We start from the raw sequence: 27,779 nt of genomic DNA, 5'->3' as shown, positions 1-27,779 counted from the left end.
GACAGGGCCCAGGTGGCTGCACTTTGGGGTGGGAATACCTCTGTGGGCAGGGCTTAAATGCAGCGGGAGCTGGCCCAAGTGGAGCGTTGATAAATATTTTCAACCCTCCTGAAGTTTTCATAGCACGCCACACGGGGGAAGGAGGAGGCATAGGGAGCTCAGGTAATGCTCTATGGGAATTTAATTATGTCTGTGGGTAATGGGGGGGCTCTATGTTGGGGGACAGAACAGCCTGGGGAGGGGGTCACCGCTGAGGGGGCCCTGCAGATGCATCAATCTTGAGCCTAGGTGGGAGTGCCTTGGATGGTGGGGCCGGCATCCTGCACTGGGAGGAATTAGGGTTTTAGCCTGGCGCACCTTGGGCTGCGTTAGTACGTATCCCGCTGTAGGGCGGAGGGGAGAAAGGAGCATCAGTTTGGGGGGAAGTCCCCGCCACGGTGTGTGGGGGAGGACTTATCAGAGCAGGCGCCTTGCTGCGTGTGTGTGGGGAGGGGGCACATCAGCATAGGTGCTCTGCGGCAGGCGGAGGCCCCACGCTGAGGGGGGCCATCTTGTGCTGGACCCGGGGTGGGGTGGGTGGCTCATTGCTGGGACCCAGCAGGTGCCCGGGTGTGGGGAGGCGGGGTGCGAGCCGGCAGACAGGCAGGGCCGCTCACGCCCTCCGTCCCCCCGACACACCCGCACGCCTGGAGCTTTTCATGTGCAACGACACCCCTCGGCCGCCTGGGGCCGCTGTTGCGCCCGGACTCCGGCCCGCTCTTCCCAGCCTCGCGGAGCCCAGCTAAGCGCCGCTCAGGGAGGCGGCAGGCGCCTCAGGCCCACGCCTCTCGGTGGGTGAGCGGCCGGGCGGGAGGGGTGAGGAGCTCCTCCCGCCTCCGCCTGAGGCTGCGCCCGAAGAAGGCCCCTCCCAGCCACTCTCCTGCCCCCGCCTCCCCGGGGGGCAGCTCTCGCCCCTCCCTCTGACCTGCTGCCTCTGCAAGTATCGTGGCAGTGCTGTGGCAGGGGCTGCGCACGCCTGGCGGAGTGGGCGGGGTGCCAGTGGGTAAGGGGCGGTAGTGGATCCGCGGTGGGAGGATAGTGGTGCAAGCAGGTAAGAGGAGGTAGTGGGGGTGTAGAGATGCCCGTGGTTAAGGGGGGTAGTGGGTCAGTGGGGGATGTAATGGTGCCAGTGGTGGGGTGTAGAGATGCTAGCAGGTAAGGGGGGTAGTGGGTCAGTGGGGGGAGTGTAGAGGTGCCAGCAGGCCGGGGGGGGGGGGTAGTGGGTCTGTGGTGAGGGGTGTAATGGTGTCAGCAGGTAAGGTGGGAAGGGTGTAGAGGTGCTGGGGGTAAGATGGGGTAGTGTCTCAATGGGGGTGTGTGTGTAGTGATGCCAGCGGTGATATGTAGTGGTACCAGCAGGTGGGGGGGGGGGGTAATGGGGAGGGTGTAGAGGTGCCAGCAGGTAAGGGGGGTAGTGTTGCCAGCAGGGAGGATAATTGGGGTGGGTGTCTGTCTGGCTGGGCAGTTCAGTGTGCCAGGGTATCCAGCTAGTGTTCAAACAATGTGTGTCTAGGAATAACATGAATAGTATTTTAAACTGCAGCAGTCCCATATTTTCTTCTCTCTGCAGCAGTGTAGTGTCAGTGGGGTGGCAGAAAGAAACTCTGGGTAGCTGGATTGGTCTGTACCTGGTTGCTGTCAGTCTGTGTGGGTGTACTTAAATTGGATGTGCATGGCTTGAATTTAATGGAATGTGATCCATTTTCTTTGAGGTTTTAAGGAACAGAGCAACGTTTATCAAAGCAGCTGCAGGTCATGTGGGAGCAATTCCCAGGAGTTAGAGAACACTCTAATGGAATCATTCCTCATGTTGCGGTTACAGTTTTTCATTTTAACACTTTAAGCCCTTACTTCATATTCCCTTGCACATGCCCACAAGACACACACACAATATATATAGTTTTGCCTTATCCCATCTTACAGGCTGCTCTTCATAAGCATCCAGTTATCTCATTGAGATGTTTACATGACTGCATTTTCCCTTCACATCTAGTTCCACAGATACTACAGGAGGTCTTCCTTGAGTAAGCTCTGCCCCCTGTGAAAAGCCCACCAGTTCTGCTTCCTCAACTGTAGTGGATGGCCAGAGCTATTTTTGAAGACTTAAGTGGTGTCTTGGGTTGGCCATCTGCACAGGGTGAATGTGATATACCAGGGTGCTACCCAGATTTGTTGGGCAGGTTTTTCATCCTTGCCCTGTAACCTGGGGTTCCTTGCAATGCCTCCTCCAACCAGGACTGCTCAGAAACAGCCACCAGCAGGAAGGTCACTCCCAGATGTGTTTATGTAACTGGTCACACCCTGGCTCTCACCAGCCTTGGTTATGCTAACCTTCTATGAGTCTATTCTGCAGGGTGATCCCAACGAACTCCCAACTCTAGATTTCCCCCCAGAAATGTATGTCTTTTTCTGCCCAGCTATATCCTGGACAGTCCAAATACAGTAACTCTTCACTTAAAGTCTTCCCGGTTAACATTGTTTCGTTGTTACCTTGCTGATCAATTAGGGAACATGCTCATTTAAAGTTCTGCAGTGCTCCCTTATAATGTCGTTTGGCAGCCGTCTGCTTTGTCCACTGCTTGCAGGAAAAGCAGCCCGTTACAGCTAGCTGGTGGGGGCTTGGAACCAGGGTGGTCCGGCAGCCCTGCTATCAGCTCCCCCTAAGTTCCCTGTGCAGCAGCCTCCCAGCAGGCTACCAATTGCCGGCAGTTCAGCTGTCCCTCCCCACACTGCCATGTGCTGCTCCTGCCCTCTGCCTTGGAGCTGCTCCTGGGAGCCTCCTGCTTGCTGTGAAGGGGAGGAGGGAAGAGAGGGGGGCTAATGTCAGGATGTCCCCCTCCCCCCTACTCCTGCCCCCTGTTTACCCCTTCTCCATATAGAGCAGGACTGGGCTCAGGACAGAGAGGGCTTGCAGGCCTCAGCTGTAGTCTCAACTTCCTGATTTTTTTTAAAGGCAATATACTTAGAATGGGGTCAGTGTACTTAAAGGGGCAATGCACATCTCTCTCTCCCCCACGCACATGGTTTGTGTCTCTGTCTACCATGCTGTCTCCCCTCCCTCCATTCGTGCTGCCTTATAGAGTGTGAGGCTACATTAACAACAACATGTTAACCCTTGAGGGTTCTGCCAAATGCTAGTTCATCATTTAGCAGTAAGGCATCGCCTGGGAAATAGCCCACCCTCTTCCACCCTCTAACTTCACCACCTCAACCAAGCTTCACAGTCATCATTGCTGTGTACAGTATTAAATTGTTTGTTTAAAACTTATACTCTGTGTGTGCATAATATATATATAAAATATATTTTTTGTCTGGTGAAAAAAATTTCCCTAGAAGCTAACCCCCACTATTTACATTAATTCTTATGGGGAAATTGGATTCACTTAACATCGTTTTGCTTAAAGTCGCATTTTTCAGGAACATAACTACTATGTTAAGCAAGGAGTTACTGTATATTAAATCTCTTATTCCTTTAAGGGAATACAACAGTTTACTACCTTAAATAGAGTTACCCAGACATTTTCATATAAACTCACTGGATTAGATAAACCAAGTTTATTAACTACAAAGAGAGAGATTTTAAGTGAGTACAAGTAATGAGGCATAAAAGTAATAAATTATTAAATATTATTAAACTCATAAAGATAAAACACTTTCTAATGTCTAATTTAACAAACTGTATTAGATTCAAGCATAGTTTCTCAACACATGCTTCCAGCAACATTACTGACCAAACTCTTCAGGTCAGAGCACCGCTCCTAATGTCCAACAGTTATTGCCATTGCCTTCTAAGGTGCGGGGGGAGAGAGAGAGAGGTGTCTTGGGGTGTTTGCCTTGCCTTTTTATAGTGTTTTAGTCTCTCTTTGAAAAGCATTTCCAGCTGAGAACCAGGAGACAGGTAGTCTACTGGAGGAAGGATGTTCCCTGCTGGGCTTTTTCACCTGTGTGAGCTCTTTGTTTTCTTCTTTCCCCTTTTATTGGTTGATGACTCTGTTTACTGTGTTAATGCCAATTAAGACAAGCATACACTTTGTTCAAAACAGGTCTGTTTGACCTGTTTGGTGATATGTGAGTCTGCACATGTATTTTTAACATCATACAGAGGAAATTTATAACTTAACACATAAAGCTGCTATACACATTTTACCATATCACTGATCATCAAATTACGAGTTTTCTAATAAGACCTCAAAGGCATTCCTTGTACAAAGATTATTACAATAGTGTGTGAGGTGTGAACACAGATATATTCCATCACAATGAATTTCTGTGGAGATGAGATCTAGAAGGAAGCAAACTAGACAGATATGTACAAACTGGACTAGCAATCTTCAGTCTAAACCACATTTAGCTGGAAGGCGCTACATGGGTAAGGTCTTAGTAAAAATATATGTTTTTAAATTTAAAAAATTGTAAATATTTGAGTGTTTAGAGTAAGTCACTTTTCCTGATTGTGCTGCATCCTGTGAAAATCACACTGTGGGATCTGTGGATCTGGATGCAGAAGAGAATAGGAAATAGGCACTTCTGGTGCAGAGTTTAACTCCAGGTCCATGATGACTGACTGGTCTGGTTCCTTCTCCTTAAGTTGGCAGGGGATCTGCAAGAAGAATCTGTGGACCTGGATACTTGGAGAAAGGAGAATTTAAAGTAAGAAACAACATATATGATTTCTGATTACTTGTTAATGTGTTTATATAACAACATTTATGTGCCTAATGTACAATATAGACCAAACAAATAAAAGTGCAAGCAGCCTACCCCAAGGAGCTTACAAAATAAGATCACAGTCCTGAAAACACGTATGCATATACTTAACTTTATGCATATGAATAGTTCCATTGGTTTTACTCACCTGCATAAAATTAAGAATTAGCATAAGCCTCTGCATGGATCAAGGCCTAAATTTGAAAACATAAAGGAAATACATAGATTAACATTAGGTTAAAATTGTTAACGCCATTTCACTCTGGGTAAAAACTTGACTGACTCGTTGTACTGCCCTTCCCCATAAGGCATTGTCTAGTTAATGCACAGAAATACTGTGTGATTTTTTTTTTCCTATGTGGGTATAACTCTATACTACACAAAAACCTTAGAATTTTTGTTAAAGAATGGCACGCTTTTCTGGGCTCTCTAAGTTGTAAAAGTCACAAAATAGTTCACTGTCTCAAAATACTGGAACATTATTATTAGAAAATTTACATTAACAACATAATACTGTATTTCTTTGTGGGCAAGGGACTTTCCATTTTAAAGGGGAATTCAGACAAAAATATTTCTGAAAGAGTTACATTGTTTGTAATGTTACAGAAGAAGGCAATATTTGTCTTTGCTTAGTTTCTTGGCTCCTAGTTTCACTTTTGATTGGTATGATGTCCTTATTATATATGTTTTATCCTTACTTATTTTATTATTACAGCATTCTTGAGCTCTGACGCTAATTCCACCACCTATGATTTATATTAATATATTCTAACATTTTGATAAAAGAGAGCATAGAACTTCACTGGAAGATGAGACCAGATCTTCTGAAAATGAAAGAGGTTGCCCTTATTTACCTTGATAGGAGTGGTGGCCTTCAGAAATTTGTGGATGATTGCAAGCAATATAATGGTACTGTTTGTTCAGTAAACCTTCTATTAATATTGACAGACCAAACAAAGTTGGTTTAAAGAAAAATAACCTTATTTCTATATTTTGTGCTCTAAGATACTTGCTTATTGACTCTCTGCTCTGACAGACTCAAAGCAAAGTTATGCTGTCTATCGATTCATTATTTCGGTAAATCCTTCTGATATTGCTGAGTTGGATGCAGCTCTTGGAAATCAGATTCTGCACAAACCCATGAAAGCTGCACAGATTTTTCAGTCGGTAAGTGAACTTGTATGTTTACAGAGGCAGAAATGTATTCAACATTTTAAACCAAATTTTTCTTTGCAAAATCATTTTATTTTTGAATTACAGGTCTGTTTCATAGCTATTAAAACACTGTCATTAATTGAACAATTACAGACAGAGGCCCAAGTGAGTTTAAACTTTTTACCAGTTTAGATAAAAATAAAATAATTTTCAAGCAATATTAAGTTGTATTTAGAGATCTTTTCGGTGTTAATTTTTCAGTTTTAATTTTCACTTTCATTCAACAGTCCTATCAATCTAAACAAAAAATAGTTGGAACTTCTTACCCATGCATACTCTGAGTATGACAAGGTGGATATATATGACTATGAGCTATTTTCACCTTATTTGGCACGTCCCTGGAATATGTTTTTGTAACTGTGCACCACATTGGGTTTTGTACATGAGTATTTGTCATTTATACTAAACATTTCAAATAAAAAAGATTTTTGTTTTAACGCAACCCTTTTTCTTTCATGAGATTAATATAGTGTTGAAACCAACACATTTGCCTCCGCTGCCAAGTTATGTTCTCAGCCTTTGTGAGTTTCCACTTGATTACATGTCTCAGAGATTTTATATGTCAGAAGGAATAGTGATTGCAATGGGAACTGTAATGAAATACACACAAGGAGCAAGATTCCTTTGTTCTGAGGAAACCTGTCCATTTTCTGAAGGTAAGAAAAAAAAATGTAAAATAAGAAGTTCTAAACTCAAAAGGTTCTCTGATTGATTAGCCCATTAACTCAAACACATTATTTACATTAAAATCTAAGACAAATTTGGCATTTTCCTGTATAGATTTTATGTAATTTACACAAAGGAACTGCATATCTAGGATGCATTTTGATGTAGCGAGAGCATCACAACTTTCTGATTTATTCTGGTCAGCGGCCAGATTTACATTACAAAGGGTTTGCCTATATATCAGCAAACTCCCCGCTCTGTCCCCTAAGCAGAGACAGCTTATACTGGCCAGTTCTTTTGCCAGTGTAGCTTATTACAGTTCCCTGAACAAAATAAGCTATACTGATTAAAGGATTTTTTGCTGGTAAACTGTATGTACACAAGGGCTGTTTGCCTGTATAAAAATGTTGTAAAGACTCATACCCTAACCAATGTTCTTATACCAGCAAAAGTTTCTAGTGAAGACCTGGCCAGTGTCAGACTCCTGCCTATACAGCAGGACTAGATGAGGACTGATTCCTTCACAGCAGTCTAGGATTTATTAACTTTCCCCTGCGTAAAATTACTCTGATGCTTAAGCTTTTGCAGGATAAACCCCTAAAATTGTTTTTTACAATCATAGGGACTGTGAAGGTGTAAAAGAGAAGCTAATTCCCAATGTTAGAATACTCATTTTAGAACACATTGTAATTATGTTTTTAATCAAGAAGACCTATATTAAACGTAGAGACCTCATGTAGTTTTGAATGGAGCACATAGGAACATATCATCTCTCTGACTGCTTCTCACAAAACCAGGCTAACATGATGAGGTTAAGAATCTGTAATAGGCAGTTCTGCCATCCAGTGGTAAAACTATAATCCAGGGGTGGCCAAACTGTGGCTCGCAAGCCACATGCAGTTCTTTTACCGTTAAAGTGTGGCTTGCAAACCCCATTCTCCACCTACCAGACTGGGAGGGGACTGCTCGGGACCTCTGCCTTGCAGTGGGGAGGTGGGGTAGGGGCTTCTGTACAGCAGGGAGGGGGGTCTCAGGGCATCAGCTCTGCAGGGCACACCTGCCGGGGCTCGGGGCTTCAACAGGAGTGGGGTTGAAGCTCTGAGCCCCAGCTCTCAAACTTCTGATGATTGTTGTATGTGGCTTGGAGGGGCAGTACGCCATAATTATTGATTTTTATTTGGTGGCAGGGGGAGAGACTCCCAAGTCATGAGAGAAACATAGAACATGCAATAAAGCTGTTCATCTTAAGAACAAGAAAATATGACACTTGAGAACTCCTGATTCTCAATTTAATGCTTTACTCACTCTACCACTCTGATTGGGGAATTAAAATGAAGGCTGTGTGCCATTTTTAAAGAGCCAGGAAGTTTTCAGAGCTTATACTTGTTACCACATAGTAAACTGGAATAAGCTGCATTTAAAACCAATTATATATTTTAAGTAACATAAAGTTCATTACAGATTATTATGACTAAATGTGAAGAAATATTTGGCTATATAGTCTATGTAATGCTTTCTATTAGGGTTTAATTATATAAGAGTGCATATACCTGGAGCTACAGAGTCTGCAACAGTGAGGAATGATTTTGTATGCAGTTTATGTGCTTCACCACTGCGAGAAGACATGAAATTTAGAGTACTTGGTGGTAAGAATTATGTAGTTTTATTTTTATTTCTAAATTATCTTTCTACTTTTGATACATTTTTATTTACTTAGCTTATTCTTTAAAGAGTAAAGTACCACTCTTAAGAAATATAACATTCTACACCTGTTTATTTTGTAAGATAAACAGCTAGTTGAAATGATAGATGCAAAAGCTCTGAGTGCTTTCCAAGGATATTCCAACAATAAACCACATTTCAGGATTCAGTCTTTTACAGTTTTCCTAAGAGGTGAGTAGGCTGTGTATTCATCTATCCAAATATAATGATAAAATTGAATGAGATCTATCTGCTTAAACAGAAATGTTTTAGAACTGAATCAGGTTTCAGAGTAGCAGCCGTGTTAGTCTGTATCCGCAAAAAGAAAAGGAGTACTTGTGGCACCTTAGAGACTAACAAATTTTATTTGAGCGTAAGCTTTCGTGAGCTACAGCTCACTTCATCCGATGGGGATGTAGCTCACGAAAGCTTATGCTCAAATAAAATTTGTTAGTCTCTAAGGTGCCACAAGTACTCCTTTTCTTTTTTAGAACTGAATGGTATTCTTGTAAAACGGCTTTTTAATGGGAAGAAATCCTTAGTTTCCTTATATATTCATTTCTCTGGACAAAATCGTGAAAATAATTATAGTTTATATTTAGTTGATTATGTCATTTTTATTTGAAAAGGAACCCCATGTTGTAAGCCAGGCAGTTAAAGACAACACATGTCAAAACATTGGTTCATTCATACTTATTCTGATGTGTTATTTATAGGGCCCTACCTAATTCATGGCCAGGAAAAACATATCATGGACCGTGAGACCTGGTCTTCCCCCATGAAATCTGGTCTTTTGTGTGCTCTTAGCCTATACTATACTGATTTTACAGGGTCAACAAGAGTTTCTCAAATTGGGGGTCCTGACTCAAAAGGGAGTTGCCGGAGGGCAGGGTGTCACAAGATTATTATAGGGGAGATAGTGGAATTGCCACCCTTCTGTGCTGCCTTCAGAGCTTGGCAGCCAGAGAGTGGCGGCTGTTGGCTGGGTGCCCAGCTCTGAAGGCAGTGCCCCACCAGCAGCAGTGCAGAAGTAAGGGTGGCAAATGCCATACCATACCATCCTTACTTCTGCGCTGCTGCTGGCGGCAGCTCTTCCTTCAGAGCTGGGCTCTCAGCCAGCAACCGCCTCTCTCCATCTGCCCAGCTCTGAAGGTTGCACCACTGACTGCAGCAGCGCAGAAGTAAGGGTAGAATCATAGAATATCAGGGTTGGAAGGGACCCCAGAAGGTCATCTAGTCCAACCCCCTGCTCGAAGCAGGACCAATTCCCAGTTAAATCATCCCAGCCAGGGCTTTGTCAAGCCTGACCTTAAAAACCTCTAAGGAAGGAGATTCTACCACCTCCCTAGGTAACGCATTCCAGTGTTTCACCACCCTCTTAGTGAAAAAGTTTTTCCTAATATCCAATCTAAACCTCCCCCACTGCAACTTGAGACCATTACTCCTCGTTCTGTCATCTGCTACCATTGAGAACAGTCTAGAGCCATCCTCTTTGGAACCCCCTTTCAGGTAGTTGAAAGCAGCTATCAAATCCCCCCTCATTCTTCTCTTCTGCAGGCTAAACAATCCCAGCTCCCTCAGCCTCTCCTCATAACTCATGTGTTCCAGTCCCCTAATCATTTTTGTTGCCCTTCGCTGGACTCTCTCCAATTTATCCACATCCTTCTTGAAGTGTGGGGCCCAAAACTGGACACAGTACTCCAGATGAGGCCTCACCAATGTCGAATAGAGGGGAACGATCACGTCCCTCGATCTGCTCGCTATGCCCCTACTTATACATCCCAAAATGCCATTGGCCTTCTTGGCAACAAGGGCACACTGCTGACTCATATCCAGCTTCTCGTCCACTGTCACCCCTAGGTCCTTTTCCGCAGAACTGCTGCCTAGCCATTCGGTCCCTAGTCTGTAGCTGTGCATTGGGTTCTTCCGTCCTAAGTGCAGGACCCTGCACTTATCCTTATTGAACCTCATCAGATTCCTTTTGGCCCAATCTTCCAATTGGTCTAGGTCCTTCTGTATCCTATCCCTCCCCTCCAGCGTATCTACCACTCCTCCCAGTTTAGTATCATCCGCAAATTTGCTGAGAGTGCAATCCACACCATTCTCCAGATCATTTATGAAGATATTGAATAAAACCGGCCCCAGGACCGACCCTTGGGGCACTCCACTTGATACCGGCTGCCAACTAGACATGGAGCCATTGATCACAACCCGTTGAGCCCGACAATCTAGCCAGCTTTCTACCCACCTTATAGTGCATTCATCCAGCCCATACTTCCTTAACTTGCTGACAAGAATACTATGGGAGACCGTGTCAAAAGCTTTGCTAAAGTCAAGAAACAATACATCCACTGCTTTCCCTTCATCCACAGAACCAGTAATCTCATCGTAAAAGGCAATTAGATTAGTCAGGCATGACCTTCCCTTGGTGAATCCATGCTGACTGTTCCTGATCACTTTCCTCTCCTCTAAGTGCTTCAGGATTGATTCTTTGAGGACCTGCTCCATGATTTTTCCAGGGACTGTGGTGAGGCTGACTGGCCTGTAGTTCCCAGGATCTTCCTTCTTCCCTTTTTTAAAGATTGGCACTACATTAGCGTTTTTCCAGTCATCCGGGACTTCCCCGGTTCGCCATGAGTTTTCAAAGATAATGGCCAGTGGCTCTGCAATCACAGCCGCCAATTCCTTCAGCACTCTCGGATGCAACTCGTCCGGCCCCATGGACTTGTGCACGTCCAGCTTTTCTAAATAGTCCCTAACCGCCTCTATCTCCACAGAGGGCTGGCCATCTCTTCCGCATTTTGTGATGCCCAGCGCAGCAGTCTGGGAGCTGACCTTGTTAGTGAAAACAGAGGCAAAAAAAGCATTGAGTACATTAGCTTTTTCCACATCCTCTGTCACTAGGTTGCCTCCCTCATTCAGTAAGGGGCCCACACTTTCCTTGGCTTTCTTCTTGTTGCCAACCTACCTGAAGAAACCCTTCTTGTTACTCTTGACATCTCTCGCTAGCTGCAGCTCCAGGTGCGATTTGGCCCTCCTGATATCATTCCTACATGCCCGAGCAATATTTTTATACTCTTCCCTGGTCATATGTCCAACCTTCCACTTCTTGTAAGCTTCTTTTTTATGTTTAAGATCCGCTAGGATTTCACCATTAAGCCAAGCTGGTCGCCTGCCATATTTACTATTCTTTCGACTCATCGGGATGGTTTGTCCCTGTAACCTCAACAGGGATTCCTTGAAATACAGCCAGCTCTCCTGGACTCCTTTCCCCTTCAAGTTAGTCCCCCAGGGGATCCTGGCCATCCGTTCCCTGAGGGAGTCGAAGTCTGCTTTCCTGAAGTCCAGGGTCCGTATCCTGCTGCTGTAGGGGTAGCAGTATTGAAACCCACCCCCCCCCACACACACACACAATAACTTGGCGACTCCCCACAACTCCTTTTTGAGTCAGGACCCCTACAATTATGACACCCTGAAATTTCATATTTAAATAGCTGAAATCATGACATTTGCTATTTTAAAAATCCTAGGACTGTGAAATTGACCAAAATGGACTGCGAATTTGGTAGGGCCCTAGTTACTTAATTAAAATGTCTTGCCAGTTCAGCATTATCTCACTTTCTGTCAGGTTTCAGAGTAACAGCCGTGTTAGTCTGTATTCGCAAAAAGAAAAGGAGTACTTGTGGCACCTTAGAGACTAACCAATTTATTTGAGCATGAGCTTTCGTGAGCTACAGCTCACTTCATCGGATGCACTTTCTGTGTAACTTGTTTCTTCCTCCTTCCTCTGGTTATATTGTTTTTCAGTGACTTAACATTTTTTGTAATATCCTTCCTCAATCTAGCCATTTTCCTTATTTTTTCATGATCTCTGGCTTCTGAGGTTTCTAACTTCCATTGCAAACAATACAGTATTTGGAATGTGAAAATTCAACTACAGGCTCCAAAATATTTTTTGCAGTATTGTAACCCTTTTCCATTTTTAAAAAATCATTAGTTCTGCTTTGGTGCTTGCTATTTAACATGTTTATAAATTCATCTATTTCTTTATATTTATTGAAAAATGTGTGTTAATCCATTTACTCCAAAATAACAAGCAACACAACTAACTAGTGATCCTGTATGTGTATTATCACAAAGTAAAGCCTTTGGGCTGAATCCTGTGAGGTAATGTGTGCCCTCAACTTCCATCAGCTTCAGTGGGCACTGACAGGACATAGCATCTCACAGCTCAGGCCCATACTAGGTTGCATGTAACTTACATTACAAACCTTACCAAAGACAGTACAGGTTTTGAATGACATGAACAGAAATTTGAAGGTTTCCAAATATGTTTTTGCATTTTCTTTTAATCTATTTATTCTAGGTCCTTGCTTCTGAAGAAGAGTTCTGTATAAGCTTGAAAGCTTGTATCTCTCATCAACATAAGTTGATCCAATAAAAGATATTATCTCACCAACCTTGTCTTTCTAATCTTCCTTTACTAAGGCATTTTGCCATCACATTTACTTGACAATAAGTGATCATGAGAACACTGCAAATCTCAGAGCAGAGGTCTGAGAGTACGAACATTCTCCTTTGTGTTTCAGTTCAAAACTGCATTATCCATTTTCTCAATAAAAAATCATCCAATGGCTCGTCCCACCTACTTCCCTCACCTGGTGCCCTAAACTGTTATGCATTGTCTACCTGCATAGTTCTATTCCCATTCTTCAAGGCTGCATTGAATCAAACTGTTGTGTGTGCTGCTTCCTCTAAATTATATTTTCTAATCTGAACCACTGGTTTAACATATAAAAATGCCCTATGTTAAAATTTTGCATTTTCTAATAAATCCCTGTATTTCCATGTATATTTATTTTTTCTAGATGAATTGTCGAACAAAATGAAAATAGGAAATAGGTATAGGTTTATAGGAATTCCGGCCTGCGTACAAAACTGCTCACAAGTTACAGTGTGTATAGAAGTCAACAGTATACAGCTCTGTAGTCCAGAAGGTAAGAAAGCTGTATAGTAAATTAAAATGACTAAAAATAGATATTTTTATTAGATCAAAGGGTTGACCCTTAGTGCAGTCTGCTAGTACATAGAGATCCAGGTTTGGAAACCACTTTGGTACTTTCCATCTAGTAATCCTGAGTATGGACTTGTCCCAATTGTTTTTTTTGCCCAATATTGCTGTCACCCAATAAAAACACACAATATTATTGTCCACTTCTGTCTATTTAGGAAACTACAGAGCATTATTTATTGAGGTGCTTTTCCATTATCTTATTTCTAAGCTCTGCTTTTCATTAGAGGGTATTGTCTCAGTTCAGACCAACGGCAACTGGATTTCGCCTCAGGCTTCCAGTCTCCAGCTATGGCTTTTCTTGGTTGGAGACCTTTGTCTCACTCCCTTCTGATGGGTATTTCCAGGCCGCACAGTCCCCTGCCTTCACTGTGTTATTTCCATCAGACAGGCTGCCCAAGCACATCTGCTTGCTTTCTCTTCAGAGATGGTTAACAATGTGACTGCCCATCGTTGTAAGTTACCACACAGTTCTTTCTAAGTAAGTCTATTTAATTAAGATAGAAAGCATTACAGAGAAAACATATTAAAAACAATAAAAGAACCTATACGCATGCTAATAAGCTTACTAGAGATCACTTCATTCCTAACATGCTCTCGGGCAGAGGCAATCCTTCAATACCTCACCAAAGGCATTTCCTTGTGATTTCAAGTTCATCACAGCTTTAGCTCAGAACAAGCACAGAGTCTTATGGGACCTCAGTAGGCCACATCCTTCCAATCCTCCCCTAAGGATTGGGGCCTGTCTGTTTGCTGGATCTGGAAGAAGGCACTGAGCCTGTTTAAAACCAGGCTATTTAACCAAAAATCTTTTCTTTTTCTGTTGGTCCCTGGAGAATCCAGTTTGAACTAGTAGATGAGGAACTTACCAGAGAGTAGCTTCACAAGGGCTAATAACTGAAGGAATTACATTACCTCTCCCGTCTCCTAAAGGAGTTACATATAACTCCACAATAACACATACAGAACTGCATTTTTAATACAATGGCCCCCAAAGGTATCAATCCTAACTCAGCAAGATTTAACTTCATTCCATAAAGTTTGTCCAGGATGATGCAAATATTGTCAGTCTGTCACAGGTATATTTAGATTGTATCTTAGATGGCCATATAATTTCAATTTATGTACTGGCTCTCTTACTCAATATGTATTAGTGGACACAGTGTCCTTTACCTGCTTAATAATAGTAAAACTAACATTTTAAGCTGTTCACAGTCTGAATATTTGTTATCCTAAAATAAATTCCAAATATACCTCGTTTAATTATTTTTTTTTCTGATAATAGGATCTACCTAATGCTGATTTGTTTTAATTATATGAATAACTCTGTTAAGTGTTTAAGATATCCTTTTTTTTATATTAGGTACTTCTTGTATCAGTGAGAATTTTAAGTATCTGCTCTCCTTGACTTCAAGTTCACGTTGGAGGTTTACAGCCATACTTGCCAACATCTTTGCTTCTCAAGTTGTCCCACCAGGCACTTACAATACTCTTAAACTGTCCATACTGTTGAGTCTAGTCCAGACGTGTGACAGAGACAGTGAGACAGGAGATTACCTGGATCTTTTGATTGTGACCAGTGACACTCTAATAGCAGATAGGTAAACTGATACCTGTATTTTTTTTTTATAAGCACATTTGACTTTAAATAAAAGATTTGCCAAGTTTTTATATAGAGAGGCTTGATATTTTCTCAAAAGGAAAACAGAGTTCACACTTTAAATTGTATCCTGGGGTTTTACTCAGCAAAATAACTTTTTTTAATAAAGGATATAAATTTTTGATTTCTGAGCTCTCCCTTCCTTTGTCATCCGTGTGCCAGGTCTTCATTATTATACTGCTGAGAGGGAAGCAAACTACGTGATGGTCATGTGGGGCACGTGCGATCCAGTGGGATTAACTGACCTGCTGCTTATGTCCATGGTGAAATTTAAGGCTTTGCTTTTAACGAGTAAAGCATTGAATGATCAATCTTCTAATTAACTTGCCGAATTTCTAGCATCAGTCCTGTTTAGCAGAGGCCTAACTATAGTCCTTCTAAAGTTGCTATTCAAAGGACTACAATCTATGGCTACAGAAGCAAAGATTTGCCCCTCTCAAGCCTTAAGTCACTCTGATATAGCACTTTAGTCTTTTCTAAACTAGCTATTTTGTCAAAAATATCACTGTTGTGACCTCCAGTTCAGCTCCATCAGTGATTAACAAGGTTCAAATGGCTGCTGGTATTTTTATCTCTGTGTTGTTTTGACTCTTGGTTGCCAGGTGTCTAGTTTTCGACCGGAATGGCCGGTCAAAAAGGGACCCTGGTGGCTCCAGTCAGCACCACTGACCCCGTCAGTGGCACAGTGGGGCTAAGGCAGGCTCCTTGCCTGCCCTGGCTCCGCACGGCTCCTGGAAGCGACTGGCATATCCCTGCAGCCCCTGGGAGCAGATGTGATCAGGGAAGTACCGCGTGCTGCCCCTGCCCCAAGCGCTGCCTCCGCAGCTCTCATTGGCTAGGAGCTGCGGAGGTAGCGCCTTCAAGTGTGGGCAGTGTGCACCATGCAGAACTGGCTGGCCATGCCACCTAGGGCCTGGACATGGCGGCCACTCCCAGGAGCTGTGCAGAGCCGGGGCAGTCAGGGAGCCTGCCTTAGCACTGCTGTGCCACTGGCTGGGAGCTGCCTGAGGTAAGTGCTGTCTGGCTGGAGCCCATGCCCCGTACCCCCTGCCCCAGGTAAGAACCCTCCTCTTGTACCTAACTTCTTCCCTGACCCTGCAGCCCCACCCTCTGCCCCAGGTCAGAATCCCCTCCCGCACCCAAACTCACTCCCAGACCCTGCACCCAACCCTCGGCCCCAGCCCTGAGCCCCCTCCTGCACTCCAAACCCCTCATTCCCAGCCCCACCTCAGAGCCCACACCCCCAGCAGGAGCCAGCACCCCAGCCCTGAGCCCGCTCCTGCACTCTGAACCCCTCAGCTCCAGCCTAGAACCCCCTCCTGCACCTCAAACTCCTCATCCCGAGCCCATACCCCCAGCCAGAGCCCTTACCCCCTTCTGTATCCCAACACCCTACCCCAGCCCAGTTAAAGTGAGTGAGGGTGGGAGAGAGCGAGCGATGGAGGGAAAGGGGATGGAGTGAGGGGGGGGGACAGGGCGTCAGAGAAGGGGCAGGGGTGTTCAGTTTTGTGCAATTAGAAAGTTGGCAACCCTAGTTTTGACCTGAGTGGGTATAGTTGACAGTGGTAAAAACACTGATGGTTGTGCACCCACACCAGTGTACCCACTCTTGCTACTGATGGTGGAGCTGACCTGATGATAGCAATTATGGGAAATCTTTGATTTAAAAAAAAAGTTTAAATAGTCACCCCCTCAGAAAGCCACTATTGGACTCAAATTACCTTAGTAATCATTCATAATATGAATACAACTTTTCTACTGTGCATGTTTGACACAATTTTAAATCTCTATTTCCCCTCTCCCCACACAAACATGACATCATTATGCTTCCTCAAAAAGGCCTACAAACATGGCAAGTGTGAACTTTGTTTTCAGCCATTTGAGTTTCAACTGCAACAAAGGTCAGGAAAATATTCAGGCAATGGGAGAAATGCTTTCCTCACTATCCCATCCTTTCACAAATGATTAATTGAACATGTTTAGCTCAATTTTTTAAAAAAATTACCTTTGTTTGAAGCCAAGCATGAAAAGATTAAAACAAATTTTTTTTCAGAAGTTATGAGTAACTGAAAAAGAGGTGAGAATAGAAACACTTGCTTAACAATATGTTGCACCCTATGAATGCTTAGTTATTGTTATCTATAGGGTCTCAGAAGTACACATAGCACTTTACAGTCTCCCCCTGAGGCCTTCACTATTCACAGTAACCCACAAAATTATATATAGGATAACAAAGTACCTTACAAATCTCATCTCAGATACTTATATAGCCTCTTTTACTGTAATATCTAAGCATTGCCCAATATTTAAATGCCTTTAATTCTCACAACACTCCTGAGAGGTAGGGAAGTACTATTATCCCCATTTTGCAGTTGGAGAATTGAGGCACAGAGAGACTAAGAACTAGATTGCTAAAGGTATTTAGGTGCCTAAATACCTTTAAAAATCAGGGTGTTAAGTGACTTGTCCAAAGTCACACAGGAAATTTTTGGCAGAGCAGGAATTTGAACCTGGGTCTCCAATCAATACTCTAACTGTACCCATGCCTCAGAGTCTTTGGGTCCACTTCTATGTAGATTTACAGCCCTTTCCCCAGTCACCATACATGAGGCAAAATGGTCAGGACTACGGCAGTAGAGGCTTGATCCTGCACTCTTTAAAGTCGGTAAAACTTCTATTGCCTTCAATGGGACAGAATCAGACACTAGCAATGTGGGAAGACAATTCAATCCCTCCTCTGACCCAACTCAGAATTTTGCCTTGTATGCTAGACCAATTTAAGAATATTAAATTAGAATACAGATGGAAGTTATGCTTCTTCATGTAGTTAGTGCTACTCGAAGGAAACTATTAAAGATAAAGAGGAGCAACTATTTCAACTAGTGCCCATTTTGTGGTTACGTAAAGGAAACCCTGGGTTTTACCTTAATATTCAGAAATATTTTATACTCTTATAAAATTACTTATTTTTTTCTTTCTAAATGCTCTACCTTATTCAAATCAAGTGCCTATGTGTGTACTTTTAATACCAATTTTATAAATACCATTAGTTTGTGTAAAGGGAAAATAATTTAACTAAATTTTTTGCAGGTGTTGCAAATTGCTGACAATTATTTTTTCCCTAGGCTCTTGAATTACAGTGTTTGTCTTGTAGCCCGTGGCATACGGCACCCAGCATCTAATGACGTTTTTCCTACTGTGTCCAAAGATAAGCATGGAACTGGAACTGCTAGCATTCAGGCTTGCAGTGCTCTGCTGGCCAAAGGTGGTATCTGCTTCATAGGAGATTTGTTGTCACATAAAAAGGATAAACTTGAACTTCTGCAGTCAGGTAACCAGTACAACGCCATTCTGCATATACTGAGCAATCAGAAGAGGGAAGAAATCAGTGCTAGAGGAGAGACAGGTAGAGCCAGGGCTAGACATTGGGGACCACCAGGCCGCGACAAAGTTAGTTTCTTCAATTTGTTCAGGGGCCTTTAAATCCTAACTGCAACTCTACTCTCATGCACTCTTGACAGGGATGTTATTATTTCTCCCTAACTGCTGAGAAAATCACCTTCTCTATCATCAGAAAAATCTCATATATGCCATAGATAGGGGGAAAAGTGAGTGGATATTAACAGTACTGGGGAAGATTAATGAGATTTTTACATGAGTGGATCTTAAAGGAAGGCATGATAGGATCACAGACTTACTAGGGCAGAAGAGCTACCTACTACATTAACTATTTTTAAATTATAGAAAACTAGCTTATGCAGGATACAAGTCCTGGCACTGGAGAGCCCTCAAATTATATTTAGGAGTTGATGCAAACTAAGCACATTTTCGCATGGCGTGGTAAGTTTTAGAGAGAAAGCCTGTTCTTGAAGATGGAGCACTCCTTTGTCTGTATCACAGCTATAGTAATTTGAACAAAGCAAAACAACATAACCCTCTGTTTTGTTTAACTTACATACAGACCAAGGGTGGTATCTTAGCGCTAGTTAGTTTACCAAGAGAGTGTGTTACACTGCCTTGTGTACAGCTAGCTAACTGAATTAGTTTGATGTAAGTAAAAAAAACTAGGAGTACTTGTGGCATCTTAGAGACTAAAATCTATTTGGGTATAAGCTTGCGTGGTCTAAAACCCACTTCATCAGATGCATGGAGTGGAAAATACAGTAGGAAGATATATATACACAGAACATGAAAAAATGGGTGTTGCTATACCAACTGTAACAAGACCAATTAATTAAGGTAGGCTATTATCAGCAGGAGAAAAAAACCTTTTGTAGTGATAATCAGGATGGCCCATTTCAATTGACAAGGAGGTGTGAGTAACGGTAAGGAGGAAAAAAATGAGCATGCGGAAATAGCTTTTACTTTGTGTAATGACCCATCCTTTCTGCAAAGTGGACTAGATGGCATGTTCTTGTCATAGGGATATGAAAATCTTTAGCTGGAGAGTACAGTGGTTCTTGCATGCATGAGTATTTTCTCCACCCCCCTGCACTAAATGCATTAGGATTACTTTTACAATTTTCTATCAGTTACTTTGAAGAGATCCTGACCTTTCCATAAAAACTAAGTACAATATGTATTTGGAATTATTCTCAGATCCTATAACCGGGATTATAGATTTAATGTTACATTACAGTAGTTTAAGTAAATAACATGTTTGTTTGACCTGATAGTGCTGGAGAGCAGAACCACTACAGTATTTATTCCTGGAAAGAAGTATGGAGAAGATGTTGACCAGCAAGTTATTCTTCCAATTCAGACCAGTTTCTGGACTTTTGTAAATGAGGATTCGTCTTCCAAAAAATATGTACAAAAGGATAACACTCTAATTGGCAAGCTGGTAAAACATATACTTTGTTATGGCAAAGTTATGTAACGAGTCTGGAGATGTAAACAATACTACATGTAAAACAATGGAAACAAACATAAATAGGTGACATCTCCGCAGAAGCCACAGTGAAGTCACTTTAAAGCCCATATCCTCTAAAATAGGCCAGCTTTTCTAAACATGAAGCCTTTATTTATACAAGGGTTTATCCTGCTCCTACAGCCTTTGAATAAACAGGATTGTAGAGTGCGTCCATGTGTGACATTGGACTACCCTATTCCCCCCCCCCATAGTAATTTCACTCAAAATACCTTTGCACTTGCACACCTAACACGGAGGGGAAGAGCCTGCCATGTTCTCTACAGTATACTCAGAAGTAAATTGATTTTTTTATGTTGATTGAAAAATAAGCAGTTGAGCTTTTCAGTCATATTGCTTTGGGTTTTATTCTGTTTAGGACTTGAGATCGGTATCAGCTAACCTTATAGATGCTTTTGGGCTGTTGATACACTGCAATGAATTATCTTGCCAACTAACTCTTCCTCTTTTGGATCACATCGTGAAAAAAGCCATTGATCCAGAAGAAGTACCTTATATGATCTCCCAGCAGTTCAGAACACAAGATTATGAAGAGGTAACTAGCTCTAGTTCAGAACAAAATTGTATTTGATAATTTAGCACTATTACTTGGCGTGATGTGGTTTTCCTGAGATGATTTGTATACTTCCAGCGCTGCAGATATTCACTTATTATTCCGTGCCCCCTTGTGCTCTCACTGAAGTCAACATGAGTTTTGCCATTTTCATGGATAAAATCAATTTCCCATCTATAAATTAGCGGTATTTTCTGAACATTTATCTAGTGGGGTAGCACCCTCTTTGTATCTGTTCTGCAAAGTACCACCTCAGGACTAAATATGTTGTTGTAAGTAGTATTAAATCATGTTATTTCCAGAAGAACTGCTTTCTGAGGGCACAGGGATGTGTGCGCACCTCTTCCAGGAAGGAAAATGCAGGTATATATTATCAGAGTATAAGCAAAACAGTAATGACTATTTAATATTTTTTAAAAAAGGCTGACTTATTAATATTCACAGCAGCCTAATTGTGCAGGATGGACACTATAGTTACTGAATTGAACATGGTCCAACTCTATAGTGACCTGATGCACATTTGATACTAACAGAATATTCATGTTCCTGCACCACTCAAGGCACTTCAAAACGTAAAACTTTAATTGCAATTAATCTGATTTCACCCTAAATCACAGTAAGAAAATGTCTATTAGCAGGAAAAATACACTTTTTGAAAGATGCTAATGTATATGTGACAAACAACTTCATTGTATCTTCTATGTACCAGGTTGCTTTTTGGGGTTTCTACACAAATTTTTAAACACTACTGACATATCACAGGCTACCACCGGCATCAGGAGCTACACAGCTCCTTTGTTGTTCAGTCAGAGATTCTCATGGTAGCAGTACAAGTTCCAGCAATAGCAGATGCTCAGTAAATCAGTTGAACTGACCATTGTCTGGCTGAGAGTTAGTACTTAAAATTTAAACTAGAGGTAATCTGACTGTCCAGTGCAATGAAATCAGCAACAGGTATCCCAAGAGAGCGGCCAACAATATGGGGAACTATTTTTAAATCAAATTTTGGTTAACTATTTGCATTCAGGAGGATAGAAATTGGGTTTTAAAAGTTTAACCCTGAAACATCATCCAAATTCAGACCTGGTGCAAGCAAGTTCATTTCCAGTGACCTCATCTCCTGCTACCACGACTGAATTTGGCCCAGTTTCATAATTATAGGCTAATGAACAAAACATGCACAACTAATGTCCTAAATTACATGTACAGATTAAAAATAGGGATAGCACACAAATCTGAACAAAACTTACGTTCAGAGTTTAAACCTTTCTCATACTAAAAATTAATCTGTTTTGTACACATTTGAAGCCATTTATATACTCTCCTTTTAAAGAGCCAAACTATTAAACTCCATTTGGTCTCTTGGTTTTTTGAAACAATAGTGTTGATAAATGTAATTTTAAAAAAAGTAGATCTCCAGTATGCAGTGTGAACAAGATTGGAACCTTTCTATTAGTATAGTGCATGTTTATTTCAAATGAATATTTCAGTACACTAGAGAATATTTATTTAAAATGATTGAGGGAGTTTCTAGCATATTTGTTTAAATTTAATAGATTTGTGAACAAATTACTTGTTTCTATACCTGAGACAGCCATATTGCTGTGTAAATGGTCATAATCCTTTTTAAATATTGCGTTAATATGGAAAATATTGTCTAGATATATTAATACTATGCAACTGATATGAATATCAAAATGAGCTTCGGTTGTAAGTTTTCAACAGTATTCCTTAAATATTTAAAATTTATGCTGTTTTTAGCTTATTGCATTTGCTAAGAATTTGCAAGTAGAACTCAGTTCAGAAGCAGAAAGACTCATTCATGGCTACTACCTAGCAAGTCGCAGAATCAGAACAGATTCTATTCATGGATCAAAACTATCAACGTCTGCACTGAAAATCCTGTACGTTTTAATTTTCCTAATTAAATTGCTTAACTTCTTCATGCCTACTTGGGAGATCTTTGGATACAAAGGCCTTCAATTTTTCTGTCTAGGCCTGTATAGTAGTTTATACAGAATTTATAATTGTAGGATGTTCAGATTTCCTGAATTTCTCAGAATATCTCCAGAAATGTCTGTTTGAATAAATTTATTTGCTCATTTGCCAGGCATGAAAAATAATGGCTATTTAAAAGCCAAACCTCACAGTTAGAGTAACTAGTTCTGACACAAATCTACAAAAATAAAGAAATTGAGTTGATTGTTGCAATATCCTGAATTCAATACCTTAGTGCTTGAGCAATGCAATAATTATAGTCCCCTACTAGTTTCATACAACATGCATTCCCAGAATATTGTGGGACAAGTGATGCACAAAATAGTTCTGTACATATTTGGCTGTGATGGAACAATCAATATGTAACTTTGCCCACTTGAAATCATTTGAATACCCCCCACAGTATTTAAGCGTTTAAAACTTGGCTATGGTATGGAAAATAAACTACAGGAGTACTATTGATTGCCCCTATAGTTAGCTTTTTATGTAGTCATTGCAGAGTACACCAATATATTTTGTGTAATATACTGTTTGAGACACTGGCATTTTTGTCTTTTAGGGTTTCATTGTCTGAAGCACACACTAAACTGAGTTTAAGGAGGAAAGTACTTGAGGAAGATGTATTGATTGCTGTCTTGTTATTTGAATCATCTGTCACTTTAAAACACGGTAAAAATAACTAAGTGTTAACTGACTGGATGTTTGTTAGTTAGTATTAGGTTTAAATGTGTAGTTTTTTTATATTTGGTCACTTAACATTAAATTTAAACACAATTAAACTAGATCAAAGATCTAATCAAGTTTGAATTAAGGCATCTCAAATTTGGATAGAAATACCTGTGTTTTCTTAGTTAAAGCACTGTTTCCATGCTAAGAGTAAAGTAGCAAAGTTGACTTGATAGGAACAGAATGCTAAAGCAAAACACCACTCTGAGAAGCAAGAATTATTTTGGCTGTACCTGGCTTCTCAGACAACATTTACAGCTTTCCTCCTACTCATTCCCTAATTAGAAGGGTGGATCTACCAAAGACACTCTAGATACCTCATATTAATGGTGTCAGGAGCTTAATACTGATGAATTGAAATTTCTGACATAGCATTACATTTCAAAGGCAATAAGCACCAGCCATTTTAGACTTAAAATCAATTTTTCTTCTCCATAGCAAGAGATTTTTTTTCAAGTTATAACAGTAGAGGATGATAGTCCCAAGGTTTCTTTTACACAAAAGATCTGATATATTGTAATGTTAGGAAATTCCCAGGTGAGAAGGAATTTTTCCTGTCATGAGTCCTGATCCTGCAATGAGCTCCCTGTGGCTGTAGAAGAATCATTAAAGGATCCGAGTGTCAGAACCTCCATGTGCAAGAGCTTAATGGAGTATCTTACCTGCCTCTTGGAATTTCAAGGCAGATTGCTATTGAGTTGAACTAAATTCAAACCAGAAGAAGTGTAAAGCTCATATCTGATACCAAACCCACAGGAGCATTTTTTAAAGAGACAGAAAATTAGAGAACAAGGTAGAAATATTATTTTATAACATGTGGTTGGTGTTCTTTCCATAAGTCATCCTTTCAAATGTCACTAAGATGAAGCAGAACCGTTGGGCAAGAGGATTTTCCAGGAGTGTATGGAATCTATTAACATAACATTTTAAATTCAATTATTCTTTGTGTAGGTGCCTCTGTATTTTGTGTAGCTCCAAATGCAGTGTTTCCATTTGACCTCATTGATGAAAACTCTCTGCAGCAAAGAGATGTTTATCTGATGCAGTGCCATCAGCAACTGTTACAGTTTATTGCCACATATGGCCCTGGAACACATGTTACTACTAGTGAAGAATAAAGAACCCATTCTGAAAGCAGAGCTTGTTCCTACTTCAAAGTTTTAATTTTTTTAGAAAATGTAAACAAATTTAAAGTTTTAGAGTGATGCTACTGCAAAATGTATATGAAAACTGATGTTTTATGAAATTGCTACTCCTATGGATAAAAGTTTGTAACCAACTCAAAATTAAACAATATTACACGTTAAGTTTCTCAGACTGAACATACCACTAGACTGCTGGCTTCTCAAAGCTGTGACATCTAAAGATAAGATGACCCAGAGAAGAAAAGCAAAGCACCATACTCGTGCTGCTTGCTGCTGGAAATACTAAGTAGGTGACAATGCTCATGACCCCACAAATATTAAAATGTACCAAGTGAATGGTAGTGAGAAACTTATATTAGGAATAAGAGGAAAACAAAAGTTTAAATAAAAATGGTTTTAAAAAAAATGAATGGCTGCTGTCAAATGACTTATAATCTAAAAAGTAGTTTGTAGAACAATTTATTCAGAATCTAGTGATTAAATTTTGTCTGCATTCTGTGGGCTTTTTTGCTGCTGCAGTTCTTTCAACTACACATCAAAAGTGCTTCATAAAAACTGTGTGTATGTACATACTAAATGTTTTTAAACAACTATCTTTTTATTCAGACATGTTTAGCGGTATGATAGCTATTTTATTATTTGTATTCCAGTAGCACTTAGAGGCCTTGAAGTGAAATGAGGGCCCCATTGTTTGTTTAGCACCTAATAGGAGACAGTCCCGGCACTGAAGAGCTCATACTCTAGTCTAAACAGAAGAGACAAAGGATAGGAGGGGAAACGGAGGTGCAAAGTAACTTGCCTACTAGTCATGACCTGTATGACAGAACCCAGGTCTCCTGACTCCCTGTCCAGTACCCTCAGCCACTAGACAGTGCTGCCTCTAGTAATCAGAATGACAAGTTATTAGTCTTAGGGTATGTCTACACTACGAAATCAGGTCGAATTTATAGAAGTCGGTTTTTTAGAAATCTGTTTTATATATTCGAGTGTGTGTGTCCCCACAGAAAATGCTCTAAGTGCAGTAACTCAGCGGAGTGCTTCCACAGTACCGAGGCTAGCGTCGACTTCCGGAGCGTTGCACTGTGGATAGCTATCCCACAGTTCCCGCAGTCTCTGCTGCCCATTGGAATTCTGGGTTGAGATCCCAATGCCTGATGGGGCTAAAACATTGTTGCGGGTGGTTCTGGGTACATATCATCAGGCCCCCGTTCCCTCCCTCCATGAAAGCAAGGGCAGACAATCATTTCGCGCCTTTTTTCCTGAGTTACCTGTGCAGACGCCATACCACGGCAAGCATGGAGCCCGCTCAGGTAACCGTCACAGTATGTCTCCTGGGTGCTGGCAGACACGGTACTGCATTGCTACACAGTAGCAGCAACCCATTGCCTTCTGGCAGCAGACGGTGCAATATGACTGGTAGCTGTCATCGTCATGTCTGAGGTGCTCCTGGCCACGTCAGCCGGGCTAAGTGTGGAGTGACTTGACCAGGTCATTCTCTTTAGTCCTGCAGTCAGTCCTATTGAACCGTCTTATGGTGAGCAGGCAGGCAATACGGATTGCTAGCAGTCGTACTGTACCATCTTCTGCCGGGCAGGCAAGAGATGGGGATGGCTAGCAGTCGTATTGCAACATCTTCTGCCGAGCAGCCATGCGATGTGGATGGCTTGCAGTCCTTCTGCACCGTCTGCTGCCAGCCAAAGATGTAAAAGATAGATGGAGTGGATCAAAACAAGAAATAGACCAGATTTGTTTTGTACTCATTTGCTTCCCCCCCTCCCCTGTCTAGGGGACTCATTCCTCTAGGTCACACTGCAGTCACTCACAGAGAAGGTGCAGCAAGGTAAATCTAGCCATGTATCAATCAGAGGCCAGACTAACCTCCTTGTTCCAATAAGAACAATAACTTAGGTGCACCATTTCTTATTGGAACCCTCTGTGAAGTCCTGCCTGAAATACTCCTTGATGTAAAGCCACGCCCTTTGTTGACCCCCTGTAAGCTGTGTCGTCAGTCGCCCCTCCCTCCGTCAGAGCAACGGCAGACAATTGTTCCGCGCCTTTTTTCTGTGCGGACGCCATACCAAGGCAAGCACGGAGGCCGCTCAGCTCACTTTGGCAATTAGGAGCACATTAAACACCACACACATTATCCAGCAGTATATGCAGCACCAGAACATGGCAAAGCAGTACCGGGCGAGGAGGCGACGTCAGCGCGGTCACGTGAGTGATCAGGACATGGACACAGATTTCTCTGAAAGCATGGGCCCTGCCAATGCAGCATCATGGTGCTAATGGGGCAGGTTCATGCTGTGGAACGCCGATTCTGGGCTCGGGAAACAAGCACAGACTGGTGGGACCGCATAGTGTTGCGGGTCTGGGATGATTCCCAGTGGCTGTGAAACTTTTGCATGCGTAGGGGCACTTTCATGGAACTTTGTGACTTGCTTTCCCCTGCCCTGAGGTGCATGAATACCAAGATGAGAGCAGCCCTCACAGTTGAGAAGCGAGTGGCGATAGCCCTGTGGAAGCTTGCAACGCCAGACAGCTACCGGGCAGTTGGGAATCAATTTGGAGTGGGCAAATCTACTGTTGGAGCGGGCAAATCTACTGTTGGAGCTGCTGTGATGCAAGTAGCCCACGCAATCAAAGATCTGCTGATATCAAGGGTAGTGACCCTGGGAAATGTGCAGGTCATAGTGGATGGCTTTGCTGCAATGGGATTCCCTGACTGTGGTGGGCCCATAGGCAGAACCCATATCCCTATCTTGGCACCGGAGCACCAAGCCGACAAGTACATAAACCACAAGGGGTACTTTTCAATAGTGCTGCAAGCTCTGGTGGATCACAAGGGACGTTTCACCAACATCAACGTGGGATGGCTGGGAAAGGTACATGACACTCGCATCTTCAGGAACTCTGGTCTGTTTCAAAAGCTGCAGGAAGGGACTTTATTCCCAGACCAGAAAATAACTGTTGGGGACATTGAAATGCTTATATGTACCCTTGGGGACCCAGCCTACCCCTTAATACCATGGCTCATGAAGCCATACACAGGCAGCCTGGACAGTAGTCAGGAGCTGTTCAACTACAGGCTGAGCAAGTTCAGAATGTGCATTTGGTTGTTTAAAGGCGCGCTGGCGCAGTTTACTGACTCACTTAGACCTCAGCGAAACCAATATTCCCACTGTTATTGCTGCTTGCTGTGTGCTCCACAATATCTGTGAGAGTAAGGGGGAGATGTTTATGGCAGGGTGGGAGGTTGAGGCAAATCGCCTGGCTGCTGGTTACACGCAGCCAGACACCAGGGCGGTTAGAAGAGCACAGGAGGGCACGGTACACATCAGAGAAGCTTTGGAAACCAGTTTCATGAC

General features: G+C 42.1%; 1 protein-coding gene across 10 annotated transcripts; it reads left to right on the top strand.

Moving 5' to 3' along the window:
• Positions 1–71: 71 nt before the first annotated feature.
• On the top strand, positions 72–24,885 carry MCMDC2 (minichromosome maintenance domain containing 2). Of its 10 annotated transcripts, none has more exons than XM_073330967.2 (16): positions 72–162; positions 4,628–4,689; positions 5,462–5,655; positions 5,783–5,913; positions 6,007–6,066; positions 6,422–6,617; positions 8,151–8,273; positions 8,413–8,520; positions 13,197–13,325; positions 14,763–15,000; positions 18,185–18,390; positions 19,736–19,902; positions 20,348–20,524; positions 22,304–22,446; positions 23,100–23,209; positions 24,218–24,820. In XM_073330967.2, the coding sequence occupies exons 3-16, from the start codon at positions 5,556–5,558 to the stop codon at positions 24,382–24,384; spliced, it is 2,055 nt and encodes a 684-aa protein (XP_073187068.1). In that variant the 5' UTR covers positions 72–162; positions 4,628–4,689; positions 5,462–5,555; the 3' UTR covers positions 24,385–24,820. The 10 variants fall into 10 exon arrangements, with proteins under 10 accessions (XP_073187068.1, XP_073187074.1, XP_073187069.1 ...); XM_073330968.2 differs by lacking the exon at positions 72–162 and adding an exon at positions 755–1,042; XM_073330965.2 differs by lacking the exon at positions 72–162 and adding an exon at positions 755–1,090.
• The last annotated feature ends 2,894 nt before the right edge of the window (positions 24,886–27,779 follow it).

The sequence above is a fragment of the Lepidochelys kempii genome, chromosome 2 (genome assembly GCF_965140285.1).
Source record: "Lepidochelys kempii isolate rLepKem1 chromosome 2, rLepKem1.hap1, whole genome shotgun sequence".
In the NCBI taxonomy this organism is placed as follows: Eukaryota; Metazoa; Chordata; order Testudines; family Cheloniidae; genus Lepidochelys; species Lepidochelys kempii.
Note: the sequence above shows the minus strand (reverse complement) of the source record. Positions and strands in the feature narration are given on the sequence as shown.

Bases quoted from the DNA above. Each gene is read 5' to 3' on its own strand.
- MCMDC2 (XM_073330967.2), top strand. From the start codon at position 5,556: ATGAGACCAGATCTTCTGAAAATGAAAGAGGTTGCCCTTATTTACCTT. The intron at 20,525-22,303 runs GTAACTAGCTCT...TGCTGTTTTTAG, and splicing joins GAACACAAGATTATGAAGAG to CTTATTGCATTTGCTAAGAA. The intron at 23,210-24,217 runs GTAAAAATAACT...TTCTTTGTGTAG, and splicing joins ATCTGTCACTTTAAAACACG to GTGCCTCTGTATTTTGTGTA.